This window comes from Gobius niger, assembly GCF_951799975.1.
Source record: "Gobius niger genome assembly, chromosome: 19".
Lineage (NCBI taxonomy): Eukaryota > Metazoa > Chordata > Actinopteri > Gobiiformes > Gobiidae > Gobius > Gobius niger.
In genome coordinates this window covers 5,855,318-5,869,492 of record NC_136870.1, presented here as the reverse complement: position 1 = coordinate 5,869,492, position 14,175 = coordinate 5,855,318, and the positions used below count along the sequence as shown (strand labels likewise).

Below are 14,175 nucleotides of genomic sequence, written 5' to 3'. Positions count from 1 at the left end.
AGACCAGAGGTTCCCAACAACTCTGGACCCCCGAGTTTCCTGAAAAAAAAACATGAAAATAAACATGTTAGTAAAACACGTTGAGCACTTGTGGTCCGACCTTGTCTCTTTGTTTGGGCTGGGCAAACAAATATGCTCAGTCGGTTCCTCCAACAGAAACATAGTATTTGCATCTGTTTGCATTGTGTCCCTATCGAAACGTCTTACTTGGGACTAAAGGGTTTGATAAAAAGATTGTTTTTAAAAAGAGTTAGTTTGTTGATCACAATCAAGACTTAACGCTGCAGATAAATAGGGAAAAAATATGACAAAAATCGTACATTTAGCTATAACTCACTCACGTATGATGACATCCATATTTTCATTTTCAATTAAACAAAATTGGTCATGTATGTGGTATCAAAATCTTTTCTTGATATATTCAATGCTAAGGTGATTTTGGTTATTAAGTCTCTGAACAAACTGTACAGATACATTTGTAATAATGAAGGTAGGCGATTGAATTACATCATTCTTATCATTCTGGGCTAAAAACTCACAAATTTGCCATAATATGAGAAAAATTTGAGGAAACTCAAAGTTAAAATTTTAACCTGACAAAAACGGGTTTGTTTGTTTTTCCAGCTAAATGAACTAGAATTAGTTAATTAATTAGAGATTATTAATAAATATAAATAATAATAAATAATAAATAATAAATAATAATTAGGTAATTAGAGAATTAGCGTTTCATACCTTTAGTGCCATAATAAATACAGTATTTTGCAGCCTACTCGGTAAATATTGGGTCAAATAAACGTGTTACAAGTAAATATCAAACACAAGCGAGATATTTGTGAGAATGCAACACTTTAAAAGGGTTAATTTGGACAATTATTACCGTAAATATCCCAATCTCTCATCGGCACATGCTGCCACGAGCGTCATGACGTCATTCAGGGGGGCGTTTACGTGATGCGGAAGAGCAGGTGCACTCCCGTTACAGTTACCTAATCTGTCGCTGCAGCGTTTTGGCCCCATCGTACTTCTCCCAAACAGCAGAACACAGTCGGATCGTCCGCATTTCGTCTCGTGTGAAGGCGGTGAAGGCCCTGGCGACATGGCTTTGAACCAGAACAACTCGGAGTCCGGCGGAGTCATCATCAACAACAGCGAAAGGTACCCGCTAGCTTCGCCACCACTAGCCATGTTGATGTTCTGATATGTTATGTTCTGGTGGCTTTTCCAATCAACATTACACTACATTACCACACTTACGAAAATGCATAGGATATTCTAGATTACAGCGTGCAGCATAAACACTTTATGAATATAATGTTGCTACCATTGTGTACTGGTGATGTTGATGAAATGATGATGATGGACATTCGAAAACATTGGGTGAACAAAATGCAAAACATAGTGTCATTTAAATATGTATAGTTTTGATTTATTTATTTTTTAAGGGATATAAAAAAATAATTAAAAAAATCACTGTTGCCCAAAAGAGAAGCGTTTGGATAACATGGGAGAAAAAAACTACGTCCTAGTCCTACAACTATGTGGATTTTACCGACTACAAAGTGAAATACACTTAGATATTACATCCATGTAGATGAAGTAGATATTTTTGAACAGTTCTGAGATCAGTATAGTATTGTGTAATATTTCATCTTGAAGAAGTTATTATTTGTCATTTCAAGTTCAGACTATGGTTGAACATTATAGCCTACTATGAGGAGTAGGTAGATGGATCATTTTGTATTGTTGTGACATTAAACCCACCATCATCATTGTGTAGCTTTTCATACATTCACACATAGCCTCTGTACGACAACAAATAATCCAAAAACAACTTGTAAAGCAATGCTGGTTTCGCTGTCGTCACACACAGGGGTTGGTCTGTCCAGTTAAATACAGGATCGGTGCCACTGCCAGATGATTCTAGAAGCTGCTGATCTGACTGTTATGGTAAACCCATTACAGGAGCGGCCACTGTCACCAGAATCAAGATGGCCTTTACTTCTATAATCCTGTTACTGCACAGTGTTTACTGTCAGGTGCGGTGGCCCATGTCTGGAAAGGGGGCAGTTGCACAATTAGTGATGTCATGCTGTGTCGAAAGTTGTGTCATAATAAAGGGAATTATTGACATTTGTTACTTGGAACTCATTATTGGTACTGTTCACTAGGACTGCAAAAGTACCCTCTTGAACCCCACCGTAACTGAGCACATTTTCTCCAGTTAGTATCCAGGTATCCAGGTATTCAAATCTTTTAAGCTAATGATTTTTGTAGGTCTTTCAAATGAGGCGTTTCACTGGCCTGTATGATGCTTTTAGATTTGGGTAAAGCCGAACATGACAAAATGCACTCAGTTAAGGTGGGGGTTAAGAGGTTAAGAGTAGGGCTGAAACAACTAATCGATGAATCGCCGACTAATCGATTATTGAAATAGTCGACAACTATTTTAGTAATCGATTAATCGCTCTCTGGTTCACACAGACTCAAATAGAGCAAAACTGACATGAAAATGTAGTATTTTTGATGAAAACCTACGTTGTTTTTATAGCAAGTTTATGTAGTTCACTTTGTACATTGTAAATTTCATGAATGTCTGTTTGTGTCTCGTCCAATCAGGAGCAGAATTAGCACCAAGAGCCTCCAACAAACATTTACTTTACGTTTACTCCATCAACACGTCCTCAAGCGGATCCACTTTAGCTTCATGTGATAAAAACAAATTCCTACACCATTCATAACCAAGTGAATAATCGATTAATCTTAAAAATAGTCGATAGATTAATTCGATTACAAAATAATCGTTAGTTGCAGCCCTAGTTAAGAGGGAATGTACATTGAAATACTTTGTCCCCCTCACAGTCGCAATATTTATCAGGAAAAATCACAAGTGACCGCAAAAAACCCTCCTCCTTAAGAAATGTTCTTGTGGCTGAAGAAGTGGAGTTTATCAAGTGTCATCATTCAGGAGAAGTGATTGTTGGTGCCTCTTTTTGGTGCAATACTAGCGCAATATCCTCTGGCTTGAGGCAAAAAGGGGTTGCAATGTGCAGTGGAGAAGTGTATTTAACCTCTTAACCCCCGCCGTAACCGAGCGCATTTTGTCCAATCTAAAAGCCTATAGGCCAGTGTAAGGCCTCATTTGAAAGCTAAGACCTACTAAATTGATTGTAGCTTTGTTCTTGTGTTGTTTTGCCACACTTTTGTCACATTTTTGTTGTGTTTTCATCTCTTTTTTCGTCTTGTTTTTGTCGGGGTTTTTGTCGTTTTTCTTCATTGCTTTTTTTCTTTGCTTTTTGACACTTTTTTGTCATGTTTTTGTCAAATTTTCATTACTTTCTTGTCATGTTTTTGTCGCTTTTTTACTGTGTTATTGTTGTTCCTCTGTGGCAAGTTATTTTTATTTTTCCATCACTTTTTAATCCTGTTTTTGTCGCTTGTTTTGTGTGTTTTTGTCGCTCTTTTGTTGTTATTTTTGTCAAGGCTAAAGCTCCAGTGTGATAAAGTCCCTGGAGCTCAAATGTAACTACAGTAATCATTCTCATGGGAGAGGCATTCTGAGCAAGTAAATACTATATTCTTGTCTTGTTTCAGTGTGTTGATGAACCATGACAACGTGGAGCTGGCTTTCTCCGACGCCGACACTTTGCCAGAAGCCTTCAAAAAGAGCAGAAAGGGCAGCATCTACTTGACTCCGTACAGGGTGAGGCGGCTCATGGTTTATTCATCTGCTTTTCGAGCGCGACGGCTGATGCTGCCGGGGTATCAGTGACGGGCAGCGCCACACGAACCGGGGTGCTAATGGGATTCACAACAAGGAGAAAGTCAATGCCTAAACGCCACTTTGATATTTTAACCAGGAAAGTCCTCCTGCGATTCATCAGACTGACTTTTGGACACAGGTCAAACAATTATTTTAGAAATAATGGCAGGGAAAAATTGGAAATCACTACAAAAGCCGCAGTTTTCTCCGTAAGACCCATAAATATCCTGTCTCCTCTGGATCCAATATCTACAGTGGGAGGAAAAAGTGAATACACAGTGAATGATTAAACAGTGTCTGCTTGAACTAATACCACCCAAACATTTACATTTTATCATATATTTATTGGCCATAATATTTAACATTTAAATAACATTCACAGGACAGGGAGGAATAAGTGAGTACACCGCCTGAATCTCGCTGAACTGCAGCAGTTTTGTCAGGAGGAACGGTCCAAGATTCATCCTGATTTTGTGAGCGTCTGATCTGTCATTTTAGCCCATTCCTCTTTACAAAACAACTCAAGCTCTGTCACATTAGAAGGAGAGCGTTTGTGAACAGCAGTTTTCAGATCTTTCCACAGATTGTCAATAGGATTTAGGTCAGGACTTTGACTGGGCCATTCTAACACATTAATATGTTTTTATTGAACCATTCCATTGCAGATTTATTTTCTTTATTTGTGTTTAGGATCATTGTCCTGCTGAAGGTGAAGCTCAGCCTCAGTTCTCTTGCTGACTCCAGCAGGTTTTCCTCCAAAATGTCTCTGTATTTGGCTCCATCCATCTTCCCAACTATTCTTACAGTCTCCCCAGTCCCCGCTGAGGAAAAGCAGCCCCACAGCATGATGCTCCCCCCCGTATATTTGACACTGGGGATGGTGCACTCAGGACGATGAGCAGTGTTAGGTTTGCTCCATACAAAACGTTTTGCATTTGGGCCAAAAAGTTAAATTTTTGTCTCATCTGACCAAAGCTCCTTCTTCCACATGGAGCTGTGTCCTCCATATGACTTCTACAAACTTCAAACGGGATTTCTTATGGCCTCCTTTCAATAATGGCTTTCTTCTTCCACTCGTACATGTGTAGATACGACTTATAGTTGTCCCATGTACAGATTCCCCCAGCTCAGCGGCAGGACTTCAGCTCCTCCAGAGTTATCTTGGGGCACTTGGTTGCCTTTCTGACCAGTGTCTCCTTGTTCGGTCTGATAGTTTACGTGAACAGCCGTGTCTTGGTAAGTCTGCAGTGGTGCTTTACTCTTTCCATTTCTGAATGATGGATTGAACAGTTGCTCCGGGAGATGTTTAAATCTTGGGAAATCTTTGTATAACTTAACGCTGCTTCTCCACAGCTTTATCCCTGACCTCTCTGGTGCTCCTTGACCTTCATGATGTTGTTTAGTGACCAATACACTCCGACCACAGCTCTGAGGGCCTAAAAGAACAGCTGAAATTATACTGAGAGTAGATTACACACAGGTGGCCCTGTATTTAATGGTTAGGCCAAAGAGTGAACATTCTGGAGTCATTAGGAATGTTATAAAGGCAATTTAATGCACTCAGAAAATGCTGTATGATACTTATGCACGCCCCACTTTTCACTTTTCTATTTTTTGAAAAATAACAGAATCATGTATCATTTTGCTTTCACTTCACAGTTGTCTGTTACTTGTGTGTGAACGTTCAGTAAAAAAATAAAAATAAAATCGTTGTTTAGGCTTATAAACATGACAAAATGTGCAAAAGTCCAAGGTGTATGAATACTTTCAAGAGGCACTGTAGTTTTGTAGGTCTTAGCTTTCAAATGAGGTGTTACACTGGCCTACAGGATTTGGGTAAAGCTGAACTGGAGAAAATGCTCTCGGTTCAGGCGGGAGTTAAGAGGTTAAGTCAAGACAAAATAAATGTCTGTCCCATTTCACTCTGAACTGTCCTGTCTAATCAAGCCCTCTGGTCAAAATAACCTCCATGTTGGCTTAGGGACCAGTGTCTGTGAAGAGTTGCTGAAGAAGCTAATGCAGGCTGTGTTGCTGTGCTGCAGGTGATCTTCTTGGCGAAAGGCAAAGACGCGCTGCGCTCCTTCATGATGCCCTTCTACCTGATGAAGGGCTGTGAGATCAAGCAGCCTGTTCTGGGAGCCAACTACATTAAAGGCACCGTCAGCGCCGAGAGCGGAGGTGAGACCACACCTTTCTCTGTGCAATACCTGTACTAGTTGGACTAGGTATAGGCCAGGGGTAGGCAACGTCAGGCCCGGGGGCCAAATCCGGCCCTCCAGCACAGAACCTCTGGCCCTCAAGGTGATTTTGAGAAACATAATGACACAAATCAGAAAGTACTTTAACATTTTTAAGGTTAAATGGGAGAAATGCTGTCAATGCACCCAATTATGTCATATCATGTACAACTCTGGCATTTGTAGAAAGTGCACTGAAAAAAATAAATAAATCATTTATAGAAGAAATGACAGAAACCGTTTGAGTAGATTTGGTCTGGTCTTAGATCAGATAAAACATCTTATCGCCAATGGAACAAGTCATTATTCTCTTAACAGACTGTATTGTATAGAGTTCGGGAATGTGACGTCATATCGCTAAGCATTATGGGATTAGCAGCAATTGTAAACTAATGGAGATTTTAAAAGTTAAAATACTGGAGTTATTGGTCACATTAAAACACTTGGACACCACAGTGAGTTAGGTGTATTTACTTGCAGTAACTCAGTAGTTAATGGAGTTGTTCCACGACTGTTTTCTCCACTTTTTACACTGTTTTTAGCTAATGTTAGTCTATGGAAATGTATGCTAACAGCTGCAAAGATGGCGGATCTCTATGGTAACTGTGGAATTTCCCGAACTCTATAATTTCATGTGAAAAACAAAAAAAGTTGATTTGTCTGATTTCAAAGTAACTTTAAGTAATTTATCTCCTTTAAGATGGTCATTTTTACAGTGTAGTGCTGTGGCCTAAAGTTGGCGGCTTCAGCTCTCGGTCTTTTTACATTGAAAAAAATGGTCCCTCCGTTAAGAAAACTTGCCTAACCCTGTTATAGTGGATCATTTGGTGGGTTGGGTTTCACAAAGACAGAGACCGTTCAATAGGCAATTGTTTATAAGAGGCTTTAGTGACAAGTATATAGAGATCTGAAACAAGGCCATTGTTTTTTTCCTTATACAAAGCGGTATGAAGGGGATGGCTTTAAATTCTCTTAGTCCATTTTGGTCTATTACATTTCTAAGTGTGTGGAATTTTGTGTTTTATTTTACGTTTATTTGAAGCAGAAGATACAGCATGTGAAGCCAAGGCAAAACAAGAGCAAATACAATCTTTGAAACAGGAATATGAATTATAAAGACAGCAGATAAAATGGCATGGAAACACTACCGGAGTCTGTTATTGTGCTGTTTTGATCGTAGCTAACTCCGAATTAAAGGCATCCATCCATCCATCCATCCATCCATCCATCCACCCATCCATCCATCCATCCATCCATCCATCCATCCATCCATCCATCCACCCACCCATCCATCCATCCATCTATCCATCCATCCATCCATTTATCCATCCACCCACCCATCCATCCATCCATCCATCCATCCATCCATCCGGCGCCAGACCAATAGTCGTCAATCTGAAAAGAACTTTGAAATAGATTTACAATTACAAAACTCTTCAGAGAAAACAAAGAGAAATGAAATAGATTTCCAATATTATATAAAATATTCCTGCATTGCCAGCTGTTCAGAGTGATTTTGTAGTCGTTTAGCAAACATTTCTAATCACTGTCTTGAGGTGATGTCATAGCAACAGAAGTCAAGTCAGTGTCAAATGATTAGTTTCAGTCCAAAACACTGAGTGAAAGTAAGTATTACAGCTAAGACCAGTGTTAAATGGGTGAATATTAGACTTTCTGATTGTCTTGCAGGTGGATGGGAGGGCAGCGCTACCTTCAAGATGGTGTTTCTCGCTGGCGGTGCCATTGAGTTTGGACAGTACATGCTGCAGGTGGCCGCTCAGGGTAAGATATGATCTGAGTCATAACATGCACGTTGTATGTGACTAAGGCTGGGTACCGTTAAACTAAATCAGTTTAGGTACTACTGAAGAAGAAGAAAAATCGAAAAGCAGGTTCCGAATCTATCTTTAGATCCAACTTTTGATGCTGTTTGTGCAGGGACAGCATTAAAGGAAGTGACTTGGTTGTTTCTGCTCAAATAAATGACTTTTGTTTTTACAATTTTTTGTTCCTATTTTGCTCAAATTTTTTTTTCCTTTTCCCATTTTTTTCCGTCATTTTGCTCATTTTTTATTACTAATATTTTCCCTGTTTCCATCCTTTTTTCCCCAAATGATTCCCCATTTTTCATACATTTCTTCACATTGGAGAAGAACCTGATATTGTATATTTGCTGATCTTCCACACATTATTGTTCTGTTTTCTGCTTCTAGACGACAACTATTTTAATATCGTTAAAGTACTGGTGTCGGAAAAAAAAAGTACCAGTACCCAGCCCTCTTAGTGACTGAATTCACCTGTATATGATTGTCTGACTATGAACCGTGTCTCCTTTGCGCTTCGTCCTCCAGCCTCTAGAGGTCAGCCTGTGACCTCTGGCTTCAGTGGCTGTCCCTTCATGGCCAACGGGGCCTATGCCTACCCCCCTCCTCCGGCCAATGGGATGTACGCTGCAGCCGGAGCACCTCCGGTCTACGCCTTCCCCGACCCCCACCAACCAGGTAATCATCTGCCACTTATTAATACAATGGATTATGGATTATTGTGTTCACTGAAGGAGATTACTGATTCTTACATATTGTTGGATTTCACACTTTAAAACTTAAAACAATATGAAACAACAACAAAGTCTTTGGCTGCTGCTGCCAACAGTGGGAAATACAGTAAAGTTTGAAATGGCCACGAAAGTTCCTGCTAGTATTGAAACTCGCCTGTCTTAAAGCAGTACTAAGTAACTCTTGCCATAAGCGCCGCTGCAGGTGTGATAGCATAGTGCGTTTTTTTTTACTCATTAATTGTCCATGAGAGTAAATAATACGCTGACAGAAAAGACAAAGGGACAGAGGGATATTGTTCATCCAATTACACAATGGAGATCATTTTTTTCACCCAAACTTGGCTGTAAATGCTGTAAGTGGCGTTAGCCCGCAGTTAGCTTTGCCCGTTAGCCTGTTCTATTCTATTCTATTAGTGTGTATTGCGCCTCCGACCCGGTGCAGCGAAGTTGCAATTGTGGTTTTCTGAACAGAGACACCGGGGGAGATGAATGACCCCCCCAATCATCCCATTAACACTTGTATTACCCCCAGAGGGACTACGATAAGGATTTATTAAGGTAAACAAGTTACTAAGTACTGCTTTAACGGCGCCTAACTTATTTTACAAAGTTTTTATTTCAGGGTGGGACTAACCCCTGTTTTATAACGAGTTTCCACTGTAGTAATAATAATAATGTAGGCTTTTAAACACATTAAAGCGAGCAATCCCAGTTTAAAATCATAATTATTATTAACACAATATAGGGGATCGTTATCATTTTCTAGAGATCTATTTCCTCTTGATGCCTTTACCCATGCATCATGAGCTACAAGTGAAGCTGCCACCCCGATTGGGGCCGTCTCCCTGTCCCCCTTCCTCTCTCTACCCCATTACCCTCCCTTTGTGTGTCTGTGCTAGATAAAAAGTTAAAAGCCAAGCTCCAACAGAGACATTTAAACAAGCTTCCGCCTTGTAGCAGTAGAGTGTGATGAGACCTCTTGTTATTTTCTGTTGAGCTTTAAATAGCCTGTTCAGTGTAGGATGGAGATGTAACACATTCAGTATAATTGAAAGGAAACAGGCGCAAAATCAACCAGTCAGAGAAATGTGAGTGTGACCTGTAAATGTTCTCCAGCACAAATGGCCGTAGACTACTTCCAAATCGAGAAAAAATGGCAAAAATCGTCTTCAGGGCAGGCAGGGGCTCTCTTCAGACTGCCTAAACCTGTGTTGATGAAACATAAAGCTCCTCCAGATCGATCAGGCCTCGGCGTCTCCTTTAAAGCAACTTTGTGTACCGCTCTTGCAGGAGGCTTCTACCCGACCGCCCCGGCGTTCGACGGCGCCGCTGGCTTCATGCCGCCTCCTCCGCCGTACTCCGCTCCTCTGGGTCAGCAGCCCCCCGTCGGCCCGGGCATGCACATGTCTGCTGCAGGTCAGTCCCGGCCTACAGAACGCAGGACTCCAGCACGCTGCGTCAACTGCTCTCTGCAATAAAGCCTCACAGTTAGGAACAATGTCTGTGTGTTTGAAGGACGAAAACCAAAATCTCAGGTCTGTTATGTTTGGCTAACTTCCTGTTGGCCAGTGTAGGGTGACGGCCACTTCCTGTCCACATTCTAGCGTAAATTAAAGAAAATGTAAACAAAAGTAAAGGGGAAAAAAAGTTCTAATTGTGCTATTTTAACAGCTCGTCGCCTCAAATTAGCATTAGCGTTTAGCATCAAGGCTAAAACACCTACATTTATAAACACAGAAGTCTATTTAGTGAGCTATTTATAACCTGTTTCAAGTCATTATCCAATAGCTGCACGTTTTCTGCCACCTAATGTTTAAGTTTAAATGTTTGAGATGACTTCGATTCGAACCCTGGATTAGGTTTTGGCATCCAGAAGATGATTTAGGAAGAAAGTAAGAGGCTGCACGAGCTGCTCAAAGTTTCCTGGAAATAGGCATGGGATGATATCGAAATGTACTGGTTTAAAGCCCCATTGCTAGCGAAAGCTCCCATTTAGAGCATTTCAGCCGACGTCTTTGGTACTTGAGTGAAGAAACGATTGGCGTTCCACTAAAGCGTAATGATGCGTAACCAAGCAGACGATGAAGGGAAGCAGATCGGTATGATGAGTTTGGATCTGTCACAGACATTGTTAAATATTCCTGACTGAGCTGATGATGCAGACTGTCAGAAGCTAAAATTGCGCATTCCAGGAAAGGTGTCAATGAAAAGGGAGATGAAGCTGATTCAAGACTTCAAACAGAGCCTGATGATCAGAAACGGAACTGGCTCCAAGTTGTCAACAAAGCCACAGTTTTAGTTTGATGTTTTTGCAGAATAAAGCCACAAACTATTCCAATATTTTTGTGCCAACTCTAAATATGAATTCATTCACCTAATTAATTTGGTCAGACATGGAACCAAATGCAGGTTTCTAATCTAGAGAATCTAAAAACAATCTAATGGGACCACCTTAAATACTACATGTTACTGTGATAGTGTAGTTTCTCAAGTTTTAGTGTCAGTTTAGTTTTTTATGTCATTCCAAATCATGCCTGACCAGTACCATTTGGGAACCTAAGCCATTTTTAATCTAGGACATCCCCAAATATTACTCTGTTCATTATTCTGTCCATTACTCTGTTCACCTGGTCGGAGCCATTCCAAAAATCTGCATAGTCCACTACAGTTCTTCGCTCATGCCCTTACATTGTGTAAGGCTGTGTTCACATAATACTTGTGAACTTAATATGAGAGTTTTTGGTTAGTTTTAATAAATAGTTGCCCCTTTCTCCCACCAAGAGCTACTTTTACACATTAAAAACAACAGAACCTTCGTGGAGTAACTTGGAAAGTGCTGGAAAGCTACTGGGAATACACCCTTTTTTTATAGATTTGCTATAGTATGACCAGCAAAAACAATCTGGGGAAGTGTTTGGAAGCGCGTGTTCCCGAGCTCAGGGGTCTGCTTTGAAGGAAAATGGACTGACAGTTTGTCCTCTGTGTGTTGTTCAGCGGAGGCTAAAGCTGCTGAGGCCGCAGCCAGTGCCAGCTCCAACTACAGCCTGCCCCCCACACATGTGTACCTGCCCGAGGTAAGGACCAGCACCATGCCCCAAATTTGTATTTGATTACATTTTATATTCAATTCAGTCAGGTCATATACGATAAGCATCCATCATTTATTTTTGAATTTCTCGTTCAGTCAAAAACTCCGGGCCACTATTTTCCTCTCACGGAGCCTCACAAAATGCTGCTGACCTGAAACCAGATTGTACACTTATTTACACGATTTCACTGACCGATGTTTTTGTCTCATTCTTGTTCCCACAGGACAAGCCACCTCCATACTCCCCCCCAGAGGACAAGAAGAACCAGTAGACCTACTCTCCCACCCTTTTCCATGTTTTCACATTCCTAGTAGTATTTTTAATCATTCTAAAATCACCAAAGACCAGTATTTAAATTCAAACCTTATTTTCCACCTTAGTTATGCCTCTGTTTTTCTGTTCTTTGTGTCTTATTGTGCCCTCCGTTCCATTCCCAAAACGAAATCTGCACTTTTCTCTTTAACTTAATCTTGGCTAATGTAATTCTTTCTTCCTCACGTCCACCCACTTTCTAAAATGTGAACATAGGTAGCAAAAAAAACAAAGGAAGATTGTTAACCAGTGTGTGTCTAACAATAGCCTGACTTTTGGATGGAAACTAACTAAGCCCAAATGCTAGCTTTAGCTCTGCCACTAAACGACTTCTCTCCTAAAACGTGATTATGCTAACGCGGGCTACAAGCGGTGTTTTATTTTTGTATCATTTGTGTATACGCATTTCAAGATATGCTCTATTTTGAAGAACATATAACTAAGTACAGTTTTGTAAAGATTTGTAGGATTACTAGCTTTGAGGGTATTTAGCCCTAGCAAGGATTAAAACGGCGGGAAAAGATGCTAGCACGGATTAGCCCTGTTACACATGGTTTTTGTTTCAAATCTGTTCGAAACTGAAAATAGCGCATGGGTCAAACTCTTCTATTCACTGTTCATTTTGATAAACATTTAATTTTCTTCCGTTTTATTCTTCAATCTTCACATATGGCTAATTCTCCGCAGTTGCTATGCATTGGAATCGCTGTGATGGCTCTATCTGTGTAAAATACTAATTACTGTATTTATTTTTAATTTATTGGAAATGTCTATTAAATATTAGCATGATGTAAAACTTCAGTACTGTATGCGTGCAATGAATTTGAATAAATAGCTTATTATAACTTTACTTTTTTGTGTGTTTTGTGTTCTCAGTTGTTTCCCAGAATACAGCAATCGGTGTTATTCATAAAGCTACTCTATAATACTCATAATCATGTCAAAAGCTGAAAACTATCTTTTACCAACCAGTATTAAAGATTTTAAAAATACATTTAGACAAAAGGAAGGCTAAGGGGGCATATGAATTTCATAACTTAAGTTGCCTAAAACCAGGAGGAGTTTCTGCCAAGATGTTTGCAGAGTAAAACTATGGAATAGCTTAAAGTGCGTTTGATATATTTGTCACAATTTTTGCTTAAACATAGTGAACACAATTATATACAAACAAATTGTGCTAAAAAAAATGACCCAGCGGTCAAACTAAAGAAATAGTTGGACATTTTTTGTGATGTTTATAGTTTCACTTCCTTATTGAACAGTGACAGGAAGTGACGTAGATAGAGGCAAACTGTTGCCGTGCCGACCATGTAAAGGGAAATGAGTGAGTCAGACTGCTATGGAAGTTCATGACACTTCCTGTCAGCTTAAAAAACAAAAAAATCTTCCCAACATTTCTTCATTAAATTGTTGTTTCACTGAAATAAAATGATAATTATTACTTAAATAAATGTCATTCATCAAAGTCATATTTTCAAAAGCATTAAAGCCATATATAGGCCACTTTGTTCCATAAAAACATGATCAGAAAAGCTGTAAATACTGTAAATATTGAATGAAAAAGGGGCGGGACTGGGTTACAAGGTTACACTTTAACCCGCACTTTTTTCAACAAATGTATTTATTGTTTATTATGCATTAAAAGCATTTTTATTACAATGCTAGAAATAAGATGACTAAAAATAAACAATACTGTAAAAATTCAGAAACACAAGTTAAGTAAGTACATAAGTTTATTGCTCCTCAAAAGGAACCATAAAATTGTGCAAATTTTCCAAAATAACATGGCCACCTGTTGGCCACGTTTGAGAAAAAAAACAAGACACTGTCAAAAGGTATTGAATACATACATATATACAGATTAAATTGCATTTGTGTTGGTACTTGGTTCCTATTTATAGTGTCAGTTACATCACTTGAAGGGAAGTGACAATTGCGCTGTAACCTAGAATATGTGTAATGTCAGTAATGCCTCACCCTGACAAATAGGAGCTGAAATGGCTGTGACAGTTTTTTTCTGGATTGATGAGACTTTTTACACACTTCTTTACATGTGAACATGTGGTTTAGTAACAATCGGATATTGAACCAAATCAATTCATGGACATAAGGCTTTATGCAAGAACAACTGAATGTGCCTCCAACACTGGTCTCCTCTGGGCTCAGTTTATCCACGTTGGGCAGGAACAGATCAAAGAGTCAAAGACACCAGTTTCC

The 14,175-nt window shown here is 39.6% G+C and overlaps 1 protein-coding gene across 1 annotated transcript; it reads left to right on the top strand.

Annotated features, from left to right (window-relative positions):
• Positions 1–945: 945 nt before the first annotated feature.
• Positions 946–12,786, top strand: wbp2 (WW domain binding protein 2). Its single transcript, XM_079578009.1, has 8 exons — positions 946–1,158; positions 3,595–3,703; positions 5,806–5,941; positions 7,690–7,782; positions 8,352–8,501; positions 9,848–9,973; positions 11,552–11,631; positions 11,870–12,786. Exons 1-8 carry the CDS (start codon positions 1,100–1,102, stop codon positions 11,915–11,917), a joined length of 801 nt encoding a protein of 266 aa, XP_079434135.1. The 5' UTR covers positions 946–1,099; the 3' UTR covers positions 11,918–12,786.
• The last annotated feature ends 1,389 nt before the right edge of the window (positions 12,787–14,175 follow it).

What these genes read in the sequence shown, in the direction of transcription:
- wbp2 (XM_079578009.1), top strand. Translation starts at nt 1,100, where the DNA reads ATGGCTTTGAACCAGAACAACTCGGAGTCCGGCGGAGTCATCATCAAC. An exon ending in ATCATCAACAACAGCGAAAG is followed by an intron (nt 1,159 to 3,594) that starts GTACCCGCTAGC and finishes GTCTTGTTTCAG; the next exon opens with TGTGTTGATGAACCATGACA. An exon ending in TCTACTTGACTCCGTACAGG is followed by an intron (nt 3,704 to 5,805) that starts GTGAGGCGGCTC and finishes GCTGTGCTGCAG; the next exon opens with GTGATCTTCTTGGCGAAAGG.